At 41.5% G+C, this 26,184-nt stretch overlaps 1 protein-coding gene across 6 annotated transcripts in view; it reads left to right on the top strand.

The window, feature by feature from the left end:
• Nucleotides 1–745: 745 nt before the first annotated feature.
• Nucleotides 746–26,184, top strand: part of ZNF608 (zinc finger protein 608) — a 131,361-nt gene continuing 105,922 nt past the window's right edge. For 4 of the 6 annotated variants that reach the window (XM_073557232.1, XM_073557230.1, XM_073557053.1 and 1 more), the window contains exons 1-4: nt 746–848; nt 8,793–8,920; nt 13,121–13,371; nt 13,825–14,900. In XM_073557232.1, coding sequence (XP_073413333.1) covers nt 14,040–14,900 — 861 coding nt within the window. In that variant the 5' untranslated portion in view covers nt 746–848; nt 8,793–8,920; nt 13,121–13,371; nt 13,825–14,039. Of the gene's footprint in view, nt 849–8,792; nt 8,921–10,995; nt 11,174–13,120; nt 13,372–13,824; nt 14,901–26,184 lie in introns of all 6 variants that reach the window. The other 2 variants (XM_073557118.1, XM_073557196.1) reach the window with 2 other exon arrangements.

Below are 26,184 nucleotides of genomic sequence, written 5' to 3'. Positions count from 1 at the left end.
AATGTATATGATGCCCTCCTTTATGACTAATATAGGGTGTACCTGAATCCCTAATTTTTGGCATTTTTTGCTTCCTTCATAAATTACATTGAAATTTCCTATTTTTTAATGCAAAAATTGTTTTACTTAAATTTTATTTTTTTAAAATCCTTTTTCAATTTTGCCTTATATACAAGTCAATATACAGGAAAAAATGTTTCTTACCATTTTTTCCCTGTAAAATGCAATTTTTTGTCAGTTTGGAATGTTTTATTGTCACTCCTTAAAGTGGAGTAAAAGTGTGACACCATTGTTCTCAGCAGTGATCTGGGAGTCAGAGATGCTTCCAGGGGTCTTCCTCATGCTGTTCTCCTTCCATTCAGCACTTTTCTCACCAATTTGAACATTTTCACTGCCCTTAGACCTCTATGTAGGGTCTATTGGAAAAATGCTTGGCTTTCCCTTTGACTCCCATTATGCTCGTTACTCAAAACGAGCATGCGAGTATTAGGAATTGCTCAGTACAAGCAAAGAGCATCTGCGCATTTTAGTGCTCACTCATTCCTAATTAAATGCTTAAAAAATACAAAAAATGCCTTTATCATTTTAAAGCAGGGGTCTCAAACACGCTGCCCATGCGGCAGGCATCTGTGGCCTGCTTTGCACCACATGTCTCACTCCCTGAGGCAGGGGGAAGGCATGCATTCAGGAGCGGCAATGGCATTGGCTGTTCTGTGTGTGCACCCACTGCACAGGACCTGTGATGAGGTCACAGGAGGGGGAGGAGTCAGGGGTCACATGATCAGGGGCCTCAGTGTGTGCAGGATGGACGCTGCTGTCTGTGCTGGTTGTCATGGTACTGGTTGAAGGTAAGTTTATGCATGGGGTCAGAAGGGGTTTACAGGGTGGATGGAGCAGAGCCCTGTGTATTCGAGGTGTATGGAGCGGAGCCCTGTGTGTTTGAGGTGTGCGGAGCCCTGTGTGTATGAGGTGTACGGAGTGGAGCCCTGTGTGTATGAGGTGTGTGGAGTGGAGCCCTGTGTGTTCGAGCTGTATGGAGCGGAGCCCTGTGTGTTTGAAGTGTATGGAGCAGAGCCCTGTGTGTTTGAGGTGTATGGAGCGGAGCCCTGTGTGTACGAGGTGTATTTGGAGCAGAGCCCTGTGTGTATGAGGTGTATTTGGAGCGGTGCCCTGTGTGTACGAGGTGTATGGAGCGGTGCCCTGTGTGTACGAGGTGTATGGAGCGGTGCCCTGTGTGTTCGAGGTGTGCAGAGCCCTGTGTGTTTGAGGTGTATGGAGCGGAGCCCTGTGTGTTTGAGGTGTATTTGGAGCGGAGCCCTGTGTGTATGAGGTGTATTTGGAGCGGTGCCCTGTGTGTACGAGGTGTATGGAGCGGAGCCCTGTGTGTACGAGGTGTATTTGGAGCGGAGCCCTGTGTGTATGAGGTGTATTTGGAGCGGTGCCCTGTGTGTATGAGGTGTATGGAGCGGAGCCCTGTGTGTATGAGGTGTATTTGGAGCGGTGCCCTGTGTGTACGAGGTGTATGGAGCGGTGCCCTGTGTGTACGAGGTGTATGGAGCGGTGCCCTGTGTGTTCGAGGTGTGCAGAGCCCTGTGTGTTTGAGGTGTATGGAGCGGAGCCCTGTGTGTTTGAGGTGTATTTGGAGCGGAGCCCTGTGTGTATGAGGTGTATTTGGAGCGGTGCCCTGTGTGTACGAGATGTATGGAGCGGAGCCCTGTGTGTACGAGGTGTATTTGGAGCGGAGCCCTGTGTGTATGAGGTGTATTTGGAGCGGTGCCCTGTGTGTATGAGGTGTATGGAGCAGAGCCCTGTGTGTATGAGGTGTATGGAGCGGTGCCCTGTGTGTATGAGGTGTATGGAGTGGTGCCCTGTGTGTATGAGGTGTATGGAGTGGTGCCCTGTGTGTATGAGGTGTATGGAGCGGAGCCCTGTGTGTACGAGGTGTATGTAGCGGTGCCCTGTGTGTTCGAGGTGTGCAGAGCCCTGTATGTATTAGGTGTATGGAGCGGAGCCCTGTGTGTACGAGGTGTATGGAGCGGAGCCCTGTGTGTACGAGGTGTATGGAGCGGAGCCGTGTGTGTGTGTACGAGGTGTACAGAGCCCTGTGTGTATGAGGTGTACAGAGCGGAGCCGTGTGTGTGTGTACGAGGTGTACGGAGCGGAGCCGTGTGTGTGTGTACGAGGTGTATGGAGTGGAGCCGTATGTGTGTGTACGAGGTGTACGGAGCCCTGTGTGTATGAGGTGTACGGAGCCCTGTGTGTACAAGGTGTATGGAGCGGTGCCCTGTGTGTTCGAGGTGTGCAGAGCCCTGTGTGCATGAGGTGTACGGAGCGGAGCCCTGTGTGTACGAGGTGTATGGAGCGGAGCCGTGTGTGTAAATGAGGTGTACAGAGCGGAGCCCTGTGTGTACGAGGTGTGCGGAGCCCTGTGTGTAAAAGGTGTATGCAGTGGAGCCTTGTGTGTACGAGGTGTATGAAGCGAAGCCCTGTGTATTCGAGGTGTGTGGAGCCCTGTGTGTATGAGGTGTATGGAGCGGAGCCCTGTGTGTACGAGGTGTATGGAGCGGAGCCCTGGTGTACGAGATGTATGGAGCGGAGCCCGAGGTGTACAGAGCAGAGCCGCGTGTGTACGAGGTGTGCGGAGCCACACATGTACGGGGTGTATTAAGTTTGAAAGGAATGAAGCCCCCCAACTCAAATTTTTTTTTATGTGCGGCCCATTTACACTGCTGAGTTTGAGACCCCTGTTTTAAAGGCATGCTGTTCATTTGTGATCATTCATGCTGTAAGAGAATGACAGTAGCATTGCCTGTATAAAATTTTGCTTGAATATAATTAAGTTAAAATAATTTTGGCTAATTACTGATTTCCATCACTGGATGAAATGATCTGCTCTGAGGTGTAGACTTTAGGCCGGGGTCACACTAGAGAGGAATACGGACGAGTGAGAGGCGTTAAAAGCACGCATTACACACGGACCAATGATTCTCTATGGGTTTGCTCCCAACAGCCGTATATTTCTCGTCCATATTCTACGGTCCGTGCCAATCGCAGCATGCTGCGATTGTCAGCGTACTACGCCCGTAGTACGCCAATGCAAGACTATGGGTGCGCAAAAAATACCGATTATACACGGACCACACATGTGACTTGCAAGAAATACGCAGGTCTTTTGGCTGCTGACAGGAAATGGGACAATCCATCATCAGGAAGCCTAGACATGCAAATGAGCTCAAAAAGCGCTCCAGACATCCAGGAAGTACGCCTCCACGGAGTACAGCAGCGTCATGGCGCCATATTTCCTCAATGTGGAGATGCTTATTGTATTAGTGCAGGAGTGGCCAGAACTCTAGGACCAACGTGATGCCCATTATGCCTACCGGGCAAGAAAGGAGGCATCATGGAGGTGCATATGTCGCCAGATGTTCCATGATTTTGGTGATCGGCCACGTGAGGAGCAGCAGAAACTGAGTAAGTACAACCCAAAAACTGTTTAAAAATATCTCACATCAAAAGATGCATATAGAATCGGCCACCCCCCCTTCCTGTGCTTGTACTTTTTTCCTCATGAGGCGGGTAGATTTTGATGTGACCCATGGTTTTACACTGCCATCATTTGGCACAGACCACAAGCTCCTCATCCTCCTAGCCAACCAAGTTATTAAGTGTAGTTACTTGATACATGAACTATTGTGACCCTGTGTATCTGGGCTGGATGGGCCAATTAGATATGCCACCCTGGGTAGAAAGCACACCCCAGAAGGCCACATGCCTAGGCTACTGGTAGCAAATTTGACATATCAAATATGTGAAATTGATAATATTTCCTGTCACATTGCAGTGGAAGATGTGATGAGACAGTGGCGCAGCATCCGCGACCAATACAGGCTGGAACGTCAGCAGCGGTCCAGGAGTGGTGATTCGGGCTACATAAAGAGGAAATACATCTATTATGACCGCCTCTCCTTCCTCGCCCCTATTCTGCATCTGAGACCGTAAGTAGATACCTCACACCACATTACACAGATACTTTACAGGGCCAAAAATATTGATTTATTTTTGGCTCTGTTCTATTTCATAACAGAACTCAGTCCAACCTTATGGATAGAGGAACGGGCCCAGATACAGAGCCCATCATTGATCCTGTAGGGGATGAGGTGGCTGGCCCATCTTCTCCCTCTACAAGAAGCATGGGTGAAGAATCCTCTCAGGAGAACCCAGTGCCTGCGACACAAACCCCACCACCAGGACCATTTGCTGCTGCACCATCAGCCATTCTGGAGGAGCAGGGCAACATGAGCAGCAGCCCAACTGCCCAGATCCGGGGCTCCCCACAGCCTGCTGGACCATCCCGGCGAGGACGAAGAAGGCGCCAGATCCCTGCCCAAGATACTCGGACCAAAGTGGACACAGGGGTCCTCAACTATCGAGGAGGCATACTCACGTAGCCTGGCCCTTTATCTTCGTGCCCTTTCCCGTGAGGTGAGGCTCCGTATTCGAGGATGTTTTCAGATCCTGCTTGATGCAAGCACACCCCCCAATACCCCATATGAGTTGTTTGAATATCTGGAGAGGTGGCAGCTTTTACCCAGAAATCTAATGCGCCTTAGACCACCCACACAGATGCTTGCTCAAGCAGGCTCTGAGGATCCTCAAATACGTGGGCCTACACCTCACCCCCTTCCTCCCCCTACCCAACCTTTACAACACCAGCAACACTTGTCTGCCTCTAGCCAACCTCACCAATATGGCCACTTTTTCCCACCCAGTGTTGGAGGCTGGTCCCAACCTGGATGGGGACGACATGGCTATATTGGTGGGTATGAGACACGGGCCTACCCGAGCCAACAAGATGCCCCTGTTCCATATCACTCTGGCCAGTACCAAGCCCAATCCCAGGAGGCAGTACAATACCCACATCATGGGCAACCGTATGCTCCCACACAGGGCGATGTTGGGCAAAGTAGCCAGCAGCAACCACAGGCTGGTCTTCCGCCTTCTCCTTCCCCAAATTACCAAAATTTATAATGTAGCCATTTTGGTATTGCATTATGTTGTATTTTTGTTTTTGTATGTGTGAAAAATTGTTTCTGAAAAAATATTCACATCTGCAAAAAGGCCAATTTGCCATATTGCCACAGTTCTTATATGGCAATAATATGTTTTGATTTAAAAAAATAACAACAAAAAAAAGGGTCAAGTAAACATTTGGCTACTACATTTTACGTCTCTGTCTCAATTCTAAAAAACAGTGTCAGCAAACTAACATACGCTTACCAATGCAATTAAACAGTCATAGAATCAGAAGGGGTAGAAATATATATATTTAGACACACATAAACCTCAAAATTATAACATAGATACAGCATGCTCTTGCCAAGATGTTTCCCCCTCAGGTGACATAAAGTAATTTGTGAAAATATCACGCACTTTGAGGCCAGAGAGCGGTCTACATTGAGGGTTGATAGGTTGTCTCACCCTACGCACATTGGACAACCCACGCACAACACCACCAGAGGAGGAACAATCATGTATCCTGGTGAAGTTATGAAGAACTACACAGGCTTTAACTACTTCATTAACATTTTGTTCACTCAGCTGAATGACAGACTGGAGTACCCGCCATTTGGCACAAAGAATGCCAAAGGAACACTCCACTAGTCGCCGAGCACGTGATAGGCGCAAGTTAAAAATTCTGCGCCTGTGGTCAAGGTTGCGCCGGGGATATGGCCTCATGACATTGCGCGTTAACTGAAAAGCCTCATCTGCCACAAGGACATAAGGGACAGATTCTTGAGTGGAGCCTGGTAGCTGGCGTGGTGGTGGTAGATCCAACTGGTCGGTGCGTAGCCGCCGAGCCTTAATGGAAGTATTGAAGACTCGAGAGTCTCCCGTCCTTCCATAGGCCCCAGTGTCAACAATTATAAACTTGTATTGAGGGTCAGCCAGAGCCAACAATACAACAGAAAAGCATTGTTTATAATTGAAGAATTGGGAGCCAGAGTTTGGCGGCTTACGCACCCGGATATGTTTGCCATCAAGGGCACCAATACAATTAGGAAACTGGCATTCCTCCTCAAAGTCCCTTGATATCCTCAACCAGTCTTCCATCCTGGGCTCGGGCATGTCGAGTTGATGTAGTCTTGACCATTTTTGACTACATGTCGACCTGACTATGCCAGAAATGGCAGATCATCAAATCAGAAAATCATGGTGGAGGGCGGCATAAGACAGGCCAGTGGACAGGAAGCTGAAGAACAACAGAAAAGGAACCTTTTAGAATGCACAAATTAAACAAAAAAAGGTACATACATAAAAAACTTGTTATGTATTCACATCTAATAACACACACATAATTTGTTGCACAATGACTAAGTGATATTCAGTACATCTTACACATAACATTCTGGTCTGTAAGTTTCAACATATCTGGAATAAGATGAGGGCATTAAAATTAGTCCATGAAGCAAAAAATACATACTTTGGGCAACACATCATCAACATAGAGAATGTGGTTGTGTAGTACATACCGTAATATGAGTAGAAGTCGCTCCTCTGCAGATATAGCTTTGCGCATCCTTGTGTCCTGAAAGATTATCCCAGGGCACACTGTCTCCAAGAGTCGATCAAATGTTGCAAGGCTCATGTGACAGTATTGGTAGAATTTAGCCGGATGCTCCGGCAGAGAAGAATAGAGGTGGTGAAAATGACCTCTTGTGAGTCGTTGCCTCAAAAGTGGATGGACCCACATGCGTCTCCTCCTCCGCAGATCCACTATCACTGGGTATGCTTGACCAAAGCGGCGTGACAAAAGCCAGTTGAAGAGAACCTGCTCAGTTGTGTTGAAAGTCAGACTGTCTGCCATGTTGCACATACAACAGCAACACACCTAGTGAAGGCAAGGTCACAAATGGACAGAATGGAGGCAGCCACCTGTTCTTGCGGCAATAAATAGGGTGCAGGCTAATGATTTAAATAGTTAGCAGGCCTCAAAAGCGTTAAATGCCCATTTTGCAAGCCTGCGAGAAAATCTCGCCATACGGATTACATATAGATCACATACGGATGCTGACATGCGCAAAATACGCGACCACACCTTGCTTACGGATGACATACGGAGCACTATTTAGGGGTCATTCATCCGTATTACGCATGTAAACTACGAACCGTATTTTGCGTCGGTTAGTGTGACCCCGGCCTTAGTGTGAGGCTATAAATCTGCTCACCATGTGAGTGTTTAATGTAATAGTTATTTAGAATAGATGCTAAATCCTTTCTTTTCCTGTGAACTATGTAGCTGACTAGTGAGCATGTAGTGTGCATAAACACAACTGTAAGTGTTGTACCTTCTTAATGGATATATATGTTTAATTTGTTTAATCCTCTTCACAAGGGTTTGTGGCTCTATATGACATATAGCTCCTATAACAAAGCACAAAGGGACATGTTTAATAGTCCAGGTGGTTGTTTGAGCACTATACCTGTATTTTATTTGCACCATTTGAGCAACACTTCTCCACTCAAGGGCTGCAGGAGGTCTCTGTTGTAAATGTAGTATTCAGCCCTGATGATATTGTTATCAATGCATTTAATACTGTGGAAAAGACACATCCATACATAGTCTTATTGCCAGAACTGTTGCTCTGCTGTAACATGTTTTGTAAGTTTGTTTTCTGTGCTCCAGTTTCTTCCCATTTTCCAACATACAGTAGAAACTAAGTGGTCTTCTGGGGATTGGGGCATACATAGAAATCATGAGGCATCATAGCAGAGGCTCTTATTGGGACCCTCAGGATGACATAAGAGCATATCTCACAGCCTTTATAAAGGAATTTCACTCCTACTGAAGCCCTAGATTCCCCTTTCATTGCAACCATAAAGTATGATACCAACAAAAGTGCCACACAAACACGGTATGGTATCCCCACAGTAGCCTCCATACGCACAGTATGATAACCCTACTGTACCCCACCCCAACTCTCCCACCAATGTATGGTGACACAAACACATTTTGACCCTGTGTGACTAGCAACACTCCACCATGCAGTATCATGGGCCTACTGTATATACAGTATAAAGGCGTGACATGTCATCAAATTGTATAATGACCCCCACTAGCCTTCCAAACAGTATAATGGCTCTCACACAGTCCTCTACACAGTATGATGGACCCCTCATGAACCTTATCGTTGTCTATTTACATGTGCAATGTATAATGAACCACATATAGACATCTAGACATCCATAAAGTATAAAGACTCCCATATAGCCCTCAAAATATTATGATGGCCTCACATAGCCCTCAAAATATTAAAGTGGCATCCATATAGCCTTCTAGATATAATAATGGCCCACACATAGACCTCCATATATTATAATAGCCCTCCGTATAGTATAATGGGCTCCATAGTCATCCATATAGTATACTGTACCCCATAATCTTATATATATATATATATATATATATATATATAGTATCCTGAGAAATATCACCTAGCTGGGCGTTCTGCTTAAATGTCATATTTGTTTAGGCAGGAGCCCCTAGGTTAGCATTATCACTATTTTTTATTATTATTGCCGGATCAAAAACACCCTGTACTTTAATGTAAGTTATTACTATTTCTTGTTGTTAGATGTTATGTATTAACAGCAACTCACTGTACTTTAAATGGGGCTGTCACTATATCTTATTAGTAGATGTAATATCTTAAAGGGTATAAACAGTAACACTCTATATTTTAATTGGGGCTGTAGCTATAATAGTATAATGCTACCTTATTTCCCGATTCTAGTGTGAAATGCAAGAGCACCATCTGTATCCTGACACCATTAGGGAGGTCGAATTTATCCCTGCGTCTGTGGTTCAGCTATAGTGCGTCAGGCAGAGATCGCTGATTCAATCTGGAATTGCAAATCCCAGGTAACATCATTACTAAAGGGTAAAGATCTCAATATTAGAACAAAGCCCTACGCATTTCATCATAAAGGATGATCAGGGGCTAGCAGTTGTGCAAAAACCACTTAATGTGTCTTTGATGCTATTTCGATGTAACGTATCTGCAAGATTGCTGGATGCCATTGACTGGCGGCTCGGCTCATAAGCCCCATAGCAGCCACACGGCCTGCCGCCTTTGCCGGTGTGCTATCGTCTGGGAACATTTTACACATTCAGATACCAGATACATTTGTAAAAATAGAATGCCAATATCTGATATATTTAGCTTTAATATTCAAAATTCATACATTAACACACAGTTAAAGAAGCACTCCCATTAAGTTTTAATTCGCGAATTGTGTATATACAATATGTGTATGTAGTGTAGTGTGAATGTATTAATATACTCACTTATCGCTATATTTTTTGGCGTCCTGTTATTCTCCTCTTCTGTGTGACATCACTGCTCTCCAGGCTGGCCTGGTCGCACTGTGCTCTGTGTGCCCCAGAAGTGGCTTTTAGAATGTAGGTCTATAGAGCATCAGAACGAGGCTTCATAGGCTTGTATTGTAAATGAGATTTCCTACTCATAGAACATAGAGTAAGCCAGATAGTCGCAAATGCGGTGATGTCACGGAGAAGCAAAGCCGAACACTAGAGAGAACACTGGTAGGTGTGTATATTAATACACTCACACTACATTACATGCACATTTACACACATTTAATGAATAAAAAAAACTTTCTGAGAGCTCTTTTTTTAATACAATAACTTTGTTTTTTCTTCATAATTTCAATTGCTGTTGTGTTCTTTTGTCTTCCATTTCTGTCTTACCTGCAAATGACTAGCAAATGCCTATTTACAACGTTGGATGTAATGCCAACAAAAGATCACTTTCAGACCGTTATCTAAGAATCTGTGCTCGACAAGCTTCCAAAAAGAAAAAAATGGTTTGCTCGACCTAAATATCTTTCATATATTAACCGTTTAATATTGCCCTAATGACAGGGTCGGACTGGACATCTGGCAATTCTGGCAAATGCCAGAAGGGCCTGTCTGGTCATGGGCCGCTTTTTCTGCTACGTTGTTAACAGAATCGGTGTTCTCAAGACACCCATACTGTTAAGAGTTGTGATGGAGCACAAAGTCGCTGACTCCGTCACTCACCCCAGCAGGCCATGGGTATCATTAGAAATATTGGTCTTGTAGTCAATCTTTCCTTCCTCCATCTATGGTAATATTAGTAATACATTCCATCTGGTGCTTGGGGACAGTGACAGTATGGGCCTATGTGATTTCAAATGCCAGGGCTGAATTTCAGGCCCAGTCTGTACCTGCCTAATGGAAATGTTCATCGGAACTTAGGCACTGGGAAGGAAGTTGGTGATCACAGTCTATATTAAAATGCACGAAATTACATTTTTTAACCCTAGGTATACTGAAAATTTGGAGCAGTGCATGTGCTCTGTTATTGCTATACAGCTGAACTACCCCCGGTATTTTATACATAGTCACAGTGATACATATTTATGTTTTCTCTTTACAGGGAATGTAAGTATATTTTAGAAATGTCAAAGATATTTACATCTATATTTATAGAGTGGCTTCATATTTGAAATAGACATGAGCTACTTGTTTTGTTTGACTGGGCGAGCGTACCTTGCAATTACATGTGTGTTTTTTGGCATCTGTCCTTTCCCCAGTCAGCCTGTGCTCAGTGCTGTATTGTGACAGACAGTCCCTTTGTGCTGAGCAGGTTTGCATTTCACACTGCTCATAATTCAGTTAGGAACATGTGTTTATTGCTAGGGTAATTTTTTCTGCAGCCTGCCGTGTAACTGGCTTCTCCTCTTACATGAGTGTTTGTTGGAAGTGTATACACAGCACTATGCTCGCCCTCGCCTCCCCCACTGTGGCTAAAGAAAAAACGCAGCCAATCAGCAGGGCGAATTCCACAAACGCTCGATTCTGATTGGTCTTTCGAAAAAAGGGCATTAGGAACAAAGAAAAGTCCTTTCAGGTAGAGACACTGCTCAATTCTCTTCTTCTCTCTTTCCCAGTTGTGATTTTCCTCAGTTCTGCTGCTCGCCTAGTGATCATTAAGAAGAAATAGCAATCTGTAATGTACAATCAGGAAGGATCATGAGCCCAATATAGGTGTAGAGTAAACTCTCGGCGTTGGCAGCATAAAACATTGATGCAATTAGAAGCAAAGGTCATCTTGATCGTATTCAGATCGTAAGTAGACGTGTGTGAAACGCTGTGTCATACTGAACTGCTAAATTTTCCAGTAAAATAACTGGAAGCTGTTTGTCTTAGATCAGAGGAATGAGGGAGCGAGCGATCAGCTACTCTCAGGATATTTCCTACACATTGCCCACTCCACTAATATAGACCTATGCCGAATATTATTAGATCCACGAGACGGAAAACCTTGAGTGGATATTACCATATCTTGCCGCTCAAAGCCTTGGCAGCAAGATTAAAACTTTTCCTTCCCCCCTAGCATATTTCAAATCCTAAGAAGCTCAGTTACGTTATATGGACATTAACCCCAAGCTATACCATATTTTTTTTTTTATTTTTTTACATTTCTGCCTAAGATGACAGCTAATTTAATTCAAGCCTGATAACCCTCCTGATCAATGCTTTTCACAATTATCTCCGAGTACGAGACCATCCTGTAAAAGGTGCGTGACACGTTGTATAAAATGTTGCCTTTACCATTTCTGTCATATCAAAAATGATTATAGGAAATGAGCAATTCAATGAATTTGAACCCATTGATCACTTCCATCTCTTATTTGCCTAATTCTAACGACATTGAGCCCCTCCGGATGACACCGATACGAGAACGTTCTGCGTATGGAGAGGCGCAATGTCTAGGTTGTTTATAAATAACAGATAATTGATACATTGATATGTAAATATTTCTCACAGGCTCGAGTAACGCCCCTTCTCCTATAAAAAGGGAGAAAAAAACCCCCCTTTCCATGCATGCACAGCACGTTGTCTACTCTTCTCCCCCTGAGACACAGATGTACAGCTGCAGAGAGAACTGTTTCGCATTCATGAGTAATAGTTGTGGCAAGGGGAGGAAGGGAGAGCAGGAGAACCTAAAGAGGTTTGCTTGTGTTAAAACCAGAGATGAGCATTTTCCTGATATTGCCTGTCACCCATTTTGTGTTTTCACGTCACGACAAGCAATTGAGCTCTTGATCCTCACGTGATGTAAAAGCTTGAGCTGCAACAAAATAGCTGCTTTCAGATGGCTGCTTGTTGCTAACTGCCCTTCCCCCTCCCTCCTTCTCTCTCTCTCTCCTCTTCTAACAAACCACTCTAGACTTTCAATCTATCAACAATTCATTATAGCATTTTAACTGGGAATGTCAGCTAATTAAAAATACTAAGCATGCACGGCGATCGCTCCGACGAAACGGAGCCAAAATAAAGCACGTTCGCGTAAAATAAGGGGAACGCAGTCGGCTGATATCAAATCCCGATGTATAGCCATATAATGTTATAGGTTTGAGAGCATGGCCATTGGTCTTTTACATATTGACCATAAGCGGTTAAATGGCACAATGAAACAAATGACAGTGGGCAGAGGATAAGGCTCACATCCCTCTGAAGATTGAGCATCACACTTAAAAATGTTTTGATAATAGGTTTATCAGATCCCAGATCCATCACTGTTCCAAGCAGCAGCCCCCACCCTTCCTCCTCTTCTCTTCTTCATGTGTTTTTTCAAGAAAGCAGATTTGTCAGAAAAACTAGTGATTGGGGGAGGGTGTGGGAAATGCCACTTCCTGAGAAAGCACAGAGCTGAATCCAGACCAGAGTTTCAGTCCCTCTTTTTTTCTCTCCCTCACTCTCTTTCTTCACCCCCCCCCCTCTCCCTCTCTCTCTCTCTCTCTCTCCCTTTCACTAATTTATCTGGATGTTAGCACATTCTGTCTTGTTACAACTGGATGCCTGTAGGTTTGTTCATAGGGATCATTACTTAACTGATCAGGATGGCTGTGAAATCTATGTTTAAAGGAAAGACGTGATTCAAGTGGTGTCAATGAAATAAACCTTACAACTTTTTTTTTTTTCCCCTCAATCCATTTTTTCTGGATTTTTTTTTTTTCCCTTCCATGGATGAAATTGTGAAACAATTCCTCCTTGTGCTTTTCTCGCCAGTGTGAATCCCAGATGTAAAATGGAAAGGAAGGAAGACTGCAGAGAAGGAGAGAGAGAGGAATAAAGTGGGAAGATTCTGATGTTTATGCTAACAAGGAATTACATGGTCATCCTCTCCTCGGGATATATGACTTGTTTTCTTCTTCAGAACTCATGGTGCATATGTAAAATGAGGCATCAACCTGGCTCGATTTCTATGGGTTGCAGGATTCTTTCTCGGTGGCCTTATTAACTAAATAAAATGACAAAAGGTAAGTGCTTTGCCTCTTCTTTTTACAAACACTTCAGTATTAAGCATGATGTTTATCTTCTTACAAATACCATTTACTCATCGTTGTCAAACACAACCTCAGTGGCGGTCACCGAGGCCACCTTGGTGCAGAACACTTAAAGTGTATGTCTTCATCAGTTTCCTGTGTAGTCAGTAATATTATATTTAACGCACATAACTCTTCTCTCGGTGCATGATTGCAGTTTGCTTTTTTCTCCCTTGCTATGTAGTTTTAAAAAAACAAACCAGAAATATGATACATTTTTGCAAGGTCATAATTAGTATATGTTAGAAAATACATATTTTCAGCTCCATAATTACATTCTAACCGTGTTATAAAAAGATTATAATATCACTTATCTCATAACATGCAGCAAATATTGAAGTTCACCTGTGTGTTTGTATAACCCTTACTGTTTTTACCACCCTACAGGAGCTGTAAATCAACCGAAGTCACATTTGGACAGTTAATGGAATACATTGGACAAAAGACTTAACTTTTTATTGGAATAACTTGGATTTATTTATTTTTTTTTATTTTTTTTTTTTTAATTAAATTTGAACAATATTAAACAGAAATAGACGAATGTCCACCTTTCTTCAAAAAGAAGTTCATGGGAATGTAATGCCACCTGTCTCATCTTCAGGATGTCATTGAGCATTTCTACTGTAGGGAAAGGTGTGGATCCAGCTGCAGTTGATGCCTATGACAGTGGTGATGACTGGGAAATCGGTGTTGGAAATTTGATTATTGATTTGGATGCAGATTTGGAAAAGGACAGACAGAAATTTGAGATGAGCAATTCAACAAATAGTGGTTGCGTGTCCAAGGACAGTGGACATTGTTTGGCATCAAGTGGACCAATTAACTCTACCTCCTCTACATTAGCTGACAGCCTCAAATTTGCTTCAGTTCAGCAACCCTCCCAAGGGAACAGCCACAAAGAAACTAGCAAATCAAAAGTGAAAAGGAGTAAAACTTCGAAGGATGTTAATAAGTCATTGCCTTCTGCATCTTTGTATGGGATGCCTGAGATTAGCAGTGGCACTGGCAAAAGACAGCAGGAAGCAGGACGCCTTGGGGAGGTAGCATCTTCAGCTGGCATGAATGCAGCATTGGGCCATAGCACTAATGGAGTTGGCATTACTGCAAATACTACTTGTGGGAAAAATGTCAAAGAGGAGAGAACTGGAAGTAAAAGCCAAAGCACCAGGGGCTCAAAAAGGGATAAGGATTCTGGAAAGTCTAGAAAGGACAGCAGTAATAAATTGTATGACCTTGGGCATTCCAATACTGGAGTGAATAACCAAGCAGTTGTGCATTTGTATGGTTTTGGAGGTGGAAAGGCCCCTGGGAATGGCAGCCCTTTTCATTGTGGCAATAGCCTTGCAGGGGAGTTGACTAAGAATGCAGTTGATTCAGGGATAATGGGAAACTCTGTACTAGGCAAAAAAGACGAAGATGATGAAGAAAGCCACAGGCGAAATAAAAAGTTAAAAACTGAAAAGGTAACTCCTGAAATCATTATCTTTCCTCTCCTATTCTCCCTTCACTGTCTAGACTGTAATGTGTGTTACTGTCTCTTCTTTGTAATGCTTGATAGACTCACAGTGAGAATAATCCTGATTGAGCCTCCCACTCTTTTAAGACAAGTGTTCTAGACAGAAGAGTACATTTTTGACAAGCTGTTTTGTTTGTAAATACTATTTTTCTCCCCATTTACTCAAACAATAAGAATATCAGGATTTTTATCAAAGAGGTTCCTATCTATTGCTTGCGTGCACAAGTGGTCTCTAACTTGTTCATGTTCATTGGCTTTCATTTAGCCGGACAAGTTCTTTTTCTCCTTTGTTTTGTTTCCCATGTTTATCTTGTGTTAATGTAGCTACTATTCCACCCCTCCCCCATAATTCTTATTGCCTGTAGCAGCCAGCTCTATTTGCACAACAGGCTAGAGTATAAACAACCAGTGAGAGATGACATGGTTACAATAATCTGCTCTGTTTGCCCATGGGGTGGGGGAGGTGTCTCATGTATTCTCTTGCATTGGCAGAGCTGTACTAGATAGGATTGCAGTGAGGAGAAAAAAAAATAAAGGATGTAACAAGAGAGCTATTTCAAGAAATGCAAGACAGCACTGTTTCAGGCACTCCTTTGATTTCAACCAGTCTGTCTTGAACTGTGTGAATGCTAAGTAGCTTGAAAGCACATGAGCAAATCAAATGTTAGGACTGGTTATGGAGAATGGCTATTCTTGCTGCTCATTGAGGCAGGTTATTTACTAGCAGTTATCCAGAGGGCGTAAGGTTTCTCTGGGGAACTAGTGCTTTTGTTGATTGATAATTAAGGGTCAAATGCATTCTCCAGGCTGTGAACTCTTGTGTGTGTGGTGTGCCTTTTTTTCTCTCCCTTCACGAATTAAGTACTGTGAAGATTATGCATTCTGCGCTCCTTGTTAGACCCACTTGTTTTAACTCTTGCTTAAAAAAAGTAAAAAAGGGCCTATAATAGCAAACATTTTAATTGGAGGGGGGTAAAACAAACCAATTGCTAAATAAATCAATTATGAAACAAACAATTTGATCAATGAAAGGTAAATTATCAGGACACTATATTTCTAGGATTTTTTTTTCTGTAACCTGTTTCGTAAACATTCGAGATGTGATCGACTCTTGTGCGTGTTTTTACAAGCGTACAGCGAGCATTGCACAATAAGTGTGAAGGAGCAGAATGGTAATGACATTTTCCCGGCAGCAATCTATGTATGACATACACTTGTCGGCCTTTGTTTATGCTTTAGCTCTTTTTACTGTAGGTATTTTTTGCCTGTCAATAATCTGTAATGTGCAGTTTCTTAATCAGCCTTAACAGTCCAGATAAATTGCCCTAATCCAGTGATTATAATAGCACTGGTTAAGGAGTCAGGTCTTTTGGATTGGATTTAGTGGCTTCCTGGAATGTGGGAGGTACCGCCCTTTTATATCCCCTTTAGCCTTTTAATCTTCCAGCCAAATGTTCACAATCAACAATTTTGTTTAGCTGGCAATCTGTACATTTCAGGATCTCAAAGGCTGCTGTCATGGCAACAAAGATTAGCATGCTGTGGTTTCCCTGCTTCTCTTAATAATTCCTTTCACAGCGCTCCTTCAGAGATAAAATGTGTGTGAGAATTATATTTTAGCCATTGTTGTGTTTTTTATGGCTTCGGTTATTAACTCTGCAGTGAATTCAATTACCAGGCAATCTCTGAAGCTTTCTTTGGCATTGAAAGAGTAAAGTCATGTTTTACATCACAATGTTGTATTCTTTGTCACCTTCCCCTCCTGGCCTGCCTCAAGCAAATATTTCCTTTTTAAACCACTCAGATTCTTGTGATATCTTATAGTGGTCACCTAGATTCTATAGAATTGTTAGGAATTTTCTCATTTACTGCTAATAAAAACAAGTGTTTTTTTTTTCCACCTGCAATTATTTTATGTATTTTTTACTTTCTACAAATGAGCAACTCGGTAGCAGACTAGCAGAAAGATTTTCACGATCAAGTTTGGATTGACCAGAACTAAAATACTGGTAACCTCCAGAAACATTAAAATGAATGTTCTGCCTAGAAAATGGCTGGATCATTGGAAGAACGGAAGCTTCTCAAGCGCAATGAATTATGTCCAAATGTGTGGGCAATAAAAAAGACAAGCTTACACAGGCAGCACTGAGTGACAAATGAAGACTCTCATTGGAGCTGGGGTAATTGATTGACTGGTTGTCCAAGACTTGCATCATGTGAAATTAATTTTTATTCTGTTTCCTAGCTACTTGGTCCCGATATACCAAACCACAGAGAAAGGAGTACAAAAAGCTGTTTATAGAATGTTATAAAAATTTACAATTTTATTAATATTGCATACAATAAAATACAAATTAAAATAAATTTTGGATAACAGTTTGTTCAATAGTACAAAGGACATGAACAGTACACAAATAGGTGGTATATATAATATAAAATAAGGACCGGGTATATTAAACCCCTATAAACCAGTATGAAAAAACAATCCTAAAGTGCCCTAGTGTATATGGCCACTCATATGGAGTAGGCTTTAATAGGCGTAGTGAAATTCAATATCAATAATCAACTCAAAACAGTCTGAACCACTCCACATGAATAAAGTGCCAAAGTGCAATTAAGAAGGGGAGTTCTTACCCAAATAGGTCCAATTATACCACATATATAGCAGCCCCAACGCGCGTTTCACGTGGGCTTCCTCAGGGAGCTGATATGTAAAGTCTTAGACATCTTATATTAACCTTTAATATGTTGTTTCCCATTATGGGAAACAGTTATCCCACTTTACTCTTTCTATGTGAAACAATTATCCTACTTTACTTTTTCACTGAGTCAGAAAATAATGAGCGTAAAATGTTCAAGCGTCTGTACGTGACTCCGTAAAGTAAGCAAACCAAATGATGCATGGTCTAAGGCTTTGAGCCAATTTAAAAAAAAATTGCTCTACTTTATGGTTCAAAAGTAACTAAAACCATGGGATTACAAAATCTTTTGTAAAAATGATACTTGTATCAGGTAATCAGGAATTTAGGTCCCAGGAATTAACAATGGGGCTTAATGGGTTTCCTGTTATTCTATATATCCGATTGACCAAAGCAATGTTTGTCAAGAAGAAGGTTGCAAAGTTCAGCGGGGAATATCTTAATCAGTCATATCAAATTTACTTTGTTCTTGTTCGAGAAAGCAAACTGCTATGGATTGTGTTTAGGTCAACAATGACCTTCTCGCTTTATCTTTTCTTGACCGTGTAACTAACATAATGTCTTTCAAACATACTTTTTGTTAAGAAAAATAGTATAATATTAGGTTATATCAGTTTCCAAATCACTTTATAGCTGCATAAAGTCCAACTTGATTAATGTATTGGAGGTTGTGATTATGGTGCCTCTTCAATGCCTTGAATATAACCTGCAGTTTCTTCAGACTAAAACACTGGGTCAAAAAGGTCACTGACTCTAATTGAAATACAAAGTCTATTGAGGCTTCACAGCAGCCACTTCTTAAATCTACATAAGCAATTTAGCAATTAAATGGACTGCTAAATATGGGTGCCTGACAATAAGCCTGGTTCAAGATCTTAGTGGGTTTTTACTTAATCATACTATTTAATAGTGCAGCCTCTGAGTGTTGGCAAATCAGCACATGGCCTGAGCTGTTGAAATCAAATAAAGAATTTGATTTAAGCTTTGATTTATTATACTTACATTATGTTATGGACATTTCTGATTAGTAGAAACGGTTCAATTGTTTTGTCCTATAGCACCACAGAGGTAAGTTAGGATATACAATGAAAAACTGGAGATTTGGAGATTTGTCATTTCTCCTAGGCTTGGACTACCAATTTTATAACACAATTTGGTCATTTTATAGTAGAGGTTCCTTAAGCTGCCCATACACAAGTGATTAAAGTTGGGCAAAATGGACAATTTTTAGCATGATAATTTAGAAATTACATGTGAACAATCAGTCATGATCACACTCATCAGACTAATTTGTGCCAAAAATACATCTTGACAGGTTAGATTTTTGCTCTCATTATTGGCTTAAAAGAGAAGCACATATCATGATTTGCCGAGTTTGGTCCACCATTTACAACTTTTGCATGTTGATTATCAAATAGTATATATTATCAGTCTTCAAGATGACGAATCAGCTGCCTTCTAGCTGATCATAGTCTTATGGATTTGGTCAGCTTTTCCTAACTCTTGCCTTTTGGCTTTTGAAATAACTTGATTCCATTTTACTTTGGGTTCTGCTTCCTCAAATAGAAGTTGTGTGTTTTTAAATAGCTAATTGAAAATTACATTGTAAAGAGAAGAGGCATTGAAGAGTCTCAAATTGTACTCAGTTTGTAAGATTATGGTCCACATGCGCATTAAATAGCTGTCTACCAAGTCCCTCGATACACAATAATGCTTGACAGTGCTTCATGTGTTCTGTATGAAGGAGTCACTGACAGAATCCTGTGCCCAATAAAATGATCGGTTGTTGAAATTTCACCATACCAATCCTCTCTTCCCCAACATCATCTGTTGGGGAACAGTCAAGTCCCCATACTCATTAGAATCTTTGTCTGAAAAACACAAAAAATTACAAATACTGATACACCATGAAGAAAACTTGGGCAAAAGAACTCTAAAAATACATGAAACTTTGAAAGACAAATTGGGCATTCAAAATAGCCCAAACATTAGGCCCAAAAAGTTCTTTATTATATATCAAACATCAAGTTAATAAATTTATACCAATGAAATAAATAAAATCATAGGTGTTACAATTTGCAGGGAACGCATAAAGTTAATGTACCAGACCAAATATATGCAATTGTAAAGGCATTTGAGGGATGATAGTGAATATTGAATTGCTTGAGAATAGTATCTCAGAAATTGGCTAAGTGTCACAAAAATCAAACAATATAACTATACATGCTAACTTACATTGTGGCTTGTTATATGCATGTGCCTGCCCCCCAAACGCACGTTTCGCACCTCTTTGTCAGGGGGTGAATATAATCCTAGTTTCAGTGGGTTTCAAGTTTAGTCTAATGTGTACGGTGCTTGTGATGTGATGACAACATTTACATACCATTTATGATTTGTAATTCATTGCGGCTTCTGACAATCTAGATTACACATCCTATATATTTGACTAGTTCATGTTGGGATGAAAACATGAGTTTGCCTTTTGGTTGCACATGAGTACACAGCATAAACTGAATGCATTTCTCTAGTAATATATCTACCTTTAGTTACAACTCATGGTATTCTTCTGCAGAAACTAATATAAGAAAAAACATCTGCTCCTAATTTCCACCTCCCTGCATTGAACCACACAAGGGTTTTATTATATCCTAGGATCTTTTGTGATGTTGCATACAGTTTTACTATTACAAAGTGTGTATACCACATCAGTGAGTGAATTTCATGGAATTGGACAACATCCCATTTCATTGATTTTTGGAATAGTATCATCTGTTTGTGATTGTATAGCAAATGACAGTATATATGTGGTATATATCAAGTCCATTATTCAGTGGGAAAATAAATGTTTTTAGCTTTGTGGTCTGGTAAGTGGCAAATCACCTAATAAAAATGTTATGTCCCAACACTTTTTTCCTGTTGAGGTTTAAACTTACATTTTAGTGATTCATCCATTACAACTGTGACCTGCCAGCATACAAGCAATGAAAAGGAAAACATCATCTGGCCTTTGTTTGAGGTCTTTTATTGAGGCTAATGACTGGTCTTGTGCCACCCTCAGATAAATGACATTATCTTTGAGGGGTCTGACAGGCAACAGACATGTTAATGGTTAAGCTGCAGGGAGGGTTTGTCATAGCTGTAACAAAAGGGAAAACACAGATCTTTTGACATGATTATAATAGGACAGCAGTGTCTTTAAAAATGTAAAACAGTGCGCATAAGGCTGATACAAGGTGTAGATATGCGTTTGCTAAAACTGTACATGGAGATGTCAACACATCCTTACAGAGAAGCAGCATTCTGAAGGCAATTGTATTTGCAATCCAGCCTGTCTACTACATTTTACTGGTGTTCACTGTATCTTTGCTCATTATTTTTATTTAATTTGTGAATGTGTGTATGCTGAATATTACTTGCACTCTGCTACACGTAAGAACTGTCACCTAGTTTGGGGATGGTCTTCTTTGCCTCAGTCAATGATTTACAGTGCTACAAATATAACCATAGTTGCTGTTTTCCTGTATTTTTTTCAGACATGATTAGTAAAGATGAGTGCTAGTATTTTTGATTCATCAGCCAGCAATACTCTTATTCTAGAACCCTATTTCCACCATTTAAGACAAGAGAGACTAAAATACAGGTCCAAATTTAAACATTCATTGTCATATATGGTGGAGATAAATGATTCAGCGCTGCGGAATAGGTTGGCCCTATATAAGGATTATTATTATTATGCAATGTATCAATTGGATAATCAAAGATTTTCCACATTTTAGTCATCTTTAATGTGATTAGTGGTGATTTATGCCCTTACATACATTTTGATAGCAGTCAGCTGAACAATGATTTAGCTGATCATTTGGTCAGCAGTTATCTCGCCCACCTCCCTCAAATGCAGGAGAGCACTTCTGTGCTTTCTATGAGAGAGCCTGACAGGCATCACAGGTAGAGGCTTAAAGGGAATCTGTAACCCATTTTTTTTGAGATATCATGTAAAGATATCATTGAATTGTGTGTTACCTAAGTATTCTAGTTGTACTTTTGATCCCCTGTCCCCGCACCTTTGATGCATAAATACCTCTTTTATCACTCTTCTGATTTATGGAAATCGCCGCCGTCCAGTCCGATGGGCGTGGCTTATTTTCCTTCCCCCCCGCACCTTGGCTTGCCGGACGCAATTTCTTCTGTAAATATCACAGATGCCGTTGTTTTTTCGCGCTGCGCATTGATAAGGCCATTTGCGCTTGCGCAGTATGCTTTGCTCAACTGTGGGCAAAGCATATAATCGCTACTGCGCAAGCGCCAGTATTTTTCCCTGCGTCTATGACCCGGAAGTCTTCATATGCATATGAAAACTTCCGGATCATAGACGCAGGGAACAATACTGGCGCATGTGCAGTAGCAATTATATGCTTTGCCCACAGTTGGGCAAAGCATACTGCACAAGGGCGAACGGCCTTATCAATGCGCAGGCACGAATAAACAATGGCATCTGTAACATTCACAGAAGAAATTACGTCCAGCAAGCCAAGGTGGGGGGGAGAATAAGCTGAACTGCTAGCTTCTCTAAATTAGCAGAATAGGTATTGTGGCTTACTCTGAACACATTTCGAAGAGCAACTGACTTCTTCATCAGGAAAACCATAAAACGGTCTTTATGGTTGTTCTGATGAAGAAGTCAGATGTACTTTTAAACACGTGAATAATTGGCAATACCTATTCTACTAACTTAAATCTACTCTGGACATCCATATTCATTGATATGTCAACAGTGTAGCACAGCTGAATCTCCATACTATCTTGATTTAAACATTGGATAAGAGTTGTGCTTTCTCACCACTCTGTCAGGTGAATAGTTGCTGCAGCACAAAAGCTTTTGTCTGGATAATGACACATTTTCCATTGTCCTTTTAGCCTATAATCAATCTCAACATTTTCATAAATAATAGCTATTATCTATACAAAGACTGAAGGTGGAGTTACACCAGCTGATTTGAAGCACTTAAATGCACCTCATCAGCTAGTTGTTTGCTGACCGTCAAACATTTAGTAGCCAGTTTACCGCATTTTTCAGACTATAAGATGCTTTTTTTTCCCCAAACATTTTGTGGGGAAAATGAGGCTGCGTCTTATAGTCAAAATATACTTACAAAATACTGTGGCGGCAGTGCCGGTCCGACGCTGCAGGGCGATGCAGCCTCCTTTCCCAGGCTTGTGCGGCGGTTATTCTCTGTGGTGGGGTGGTGATGCTTTGTGGTGTGGCGGTGGTGCTCTGTGACGCGAGATCTCATTGTCGAGATCTGAATCTGAGCATTCTTTCACCAAATGCCGGCGGATCCCCGCCACACCACAGAGCATCACCGCCGCACCTATCACTAAATGCCAACGGAGCCCCACCACACCACAGAGTACCATAACCAAACCTGTCGCAAAATGCCGGCGGAGCCATCGGGAATTCCAGAGCACCACCACCACACCAGCCTGGGATGGGATTTACCGGAGGCCAACTCACCAGCCTGGACCACCGAACAATACCTGTGATCATGCTCCCCTGTGACCATGTGACCACTCCTCCACCTCTGCCGATTCCCCACCTGGTAAGCTGAATTCAGACTGTAAGATGGAGCCCCATTTGACACATTATTTTTTTTCTCCTATTTTCCTTCTGAAAATTTGGAGTGCGTCTTATGGTCCGATGCAACTTATAATCTGAAAAATATGGTAGATAGGCAGACTACGATTCAATGCACACAGAATGATCAGTAATGTATCACTCGGTGCTCACAGGCTGCCATTATTCTTGGCATAGAGGTCCTGTTTACACAGTACAATATACTGCTGAGAACAAAGATCTTTTAAAGAAAACTAGAATATCATTTCACACATTGAACAGGCATTTTACTCATTAGTAGGATGATGGGCAGCCTGTTTACACTGCCTGATTATCGTTACAATAGCATTCCTAGGAACAATCGTTCACAATAATCGTGCAGTGCAAATATACCTTCATATATACATTTGTTGAAGTTTAAAACTAAAATTATGTCTTTCTTTAAAGTTCCATATATATTTCCAATAAGATTTATTTTTAAAAACTTATCTTAATATATGATAACATGTGAATGTTTGTGTAGATGGCATGGTGTATGGACATATGGAAAACCTTTTATATTCCACTCTTGAGTGGATATATGGAGTGGAGAATATTTGTCTTGCTGTGAATGAACTTTTACCTCCGGCGGTTTTGTACATTCTTCTATTGTGAAGGACTTAGAGGATAAAAGGCTGATTACACCTTAGTTCTCACTGTAATTGGAATGGTATGTTTTGCATTTGAATATATGTTGTGCTTCTATTCAGGTTTAAACACTCATGTTACACTGTGAAGACAGCAGCATAGTGGAATGGGGAGAGTCTTATTTCTCCCTGAAACTAGATTTGAGATGTTGAATGAATGGTGTCAATAGATTCTTTTATTTAGTTGCTTTTCTTCCAAGACCTTATTCTTCTTTGCCATGTAAGCAGTAAGAGGTGACAGATGTTTGAAATGACAGAATGGTATGATCTTATTGAGAACATTCACACAAATGTTTTTGAGCTTTTTCCAGACTTGGACTATAAAGCCAAGCATAAAAGTAGAAGTCTTTTCATTGTGCCATTGATTTGTTTAGTTTATTTCCTCACCTGTCTACATTCACTTGGACAGTATTCACACAAACATTTATCTTTGTCTTTGAATTGCACAAAGTTCATTTTTTTACAAAGTGTTCTATTCACGATCCAAGGCTAAAACCATCTCCACATCAAGTAATGATAATCTCATAAATGGGGAAAGTCTGGCAGATTGCAAAATGCAGGTGAAAGGTGTTGAATGACAGCTCCATCTGGCTTTATTTATCATGTGCTTAGTCTAGAATGAAGAAACAAGTTACTCATCTTTGGATCCTTTAAGGCTGGTTTATGCTGTTGTTTGACCCCAAAATATCAGGGACCAGTGATTGATGGATTAGAATTTTGTCATGTATGCCCTTTCTAAAGGGGGCATCACACATAGCGATATCGCTAGAAATATCGCTAAAGCGTCACCGATTTTGTGACGCAGCAGCGGTATTGCTAGCGATATCACTATGTGTGACACTTACCTCTGACCGGCTCCCCCACTGGCTATCGCTGATCGCACGAGAACGTCCTGGGCCATTTCTCGTTGGCCGCTTCCTGCTGGCGCCAACGAGCGACGCGTGGACGCGGGCAGAGGACTTCATCATCGCTGCGTGTGACAGGTAAGTAACGACCGCTGCTGCATCGCTGGTGAGATCTGCCTGTGTGGCAGCTCACTAGCGACCATTTAGCGATGCACCAGCGATCCTGACCGAGTCGTATCGTTATCGGGATCGCTGGTGCATTGCTAAATGTAACGGGACCCTAAGTCTATTAAAACACAGGATAATTGAGTTATCAGTACTCTAATACCATGTGCAGAATGTTTATTTAAAATTTAGGAAAAAAACATACTAGACAATACTGTTATAGGTGCAGTACTAAAGCGTATAGCATCAACCATGATTACCTGTAAATAAAAGTTACTCAAAATGGGATTTCCAACTTTAACAGCCCTGTGTCAGATTGCAATTTAGCCTTAACCCTCTCCTGATGAAACATAATAGTATGTCAGCTTCCTATGTATGCAGTGGGCTCAGGAGTTGAGCCCACACCCTACCTCGCTGGCAGTGGCAATACATGTTTGATGAATGTCACCATAGCCAACTAATTTTAGTAGGCTCTAATGTTGATGGATTGTCCTGACTCTACCCCAACAGTAGATGTTGAGGTGAAAATGGTTCGCCATGTTGAACTTGAACATGCTATGTTCTATTTATCCTGTTTGTGAATAACTACCTGCCAGAGATGTCTAGCAGCTCCATATTCCCTCTTCCACAGTGGGGGAGCAGGAGGAAAAGCTGTGAGCAAACAAGTATGTTTCCTGAATTCCCAATAGGCTGAGTGTCAAAGCTGTTGCCAGACCCTATAGCTTAACTCATTGGAGAACAAAATGATCCTGCATTGAAACTCAGCAAACCCTATCCTTGTTTCCTTCAACATCAACTGTCAAGCAAGGGTAGAGAGGCTCAATGTACTTTAGATGGTCAGCCAGTCTCATGACAACAGTATGTTTAAATGCTTAGAGTAAGCAACATTTAGGTGTATGGTCACCATAATTCAGACATACTGTATATTACTTCACCCCAATCTTTTATTAAACACACATAAAACTGTTTTAATGAGTATCACTCAGTGTATGATTTCATCACACTAACCTTTCCTAATGCTCTCCAGGTTCCTTTCTGAAAAATGTCCTTTAAACCATCAAATAGCTTCCCATCAAAGAAAATCATTTCAAAACCTTTTGAAACCACTTTCTCTTCAAGGCTAAACTTAGAATACAGATGTAATATTTATACTCAGAAAAAGGGTTACGTGTGCAGGAAAATATCAGTCTCTGGTCTCTAAAATCCAGGTTTCTATAAACATTAT

The sequence above is a fragment of the Dendrobates tinctorius genome, unplaced genomic scaffold (genome assembly GCF_039654945.1).
Source record: "Dendrobates tinctorius isolate UK_male_01 unplaced genomic scaffold, ASM3965494v1 ptg000003l, whole genome shotgun sequence".
NCBI lineage: Eukaryota > Metazoa > Chordata > Amphibia > Anura > Dendrobatidae > Dendrobates > Dendrobates tinctorius.
This window is presented reverse-complemented; position numbering and strand designations above follow the sequence as displayed.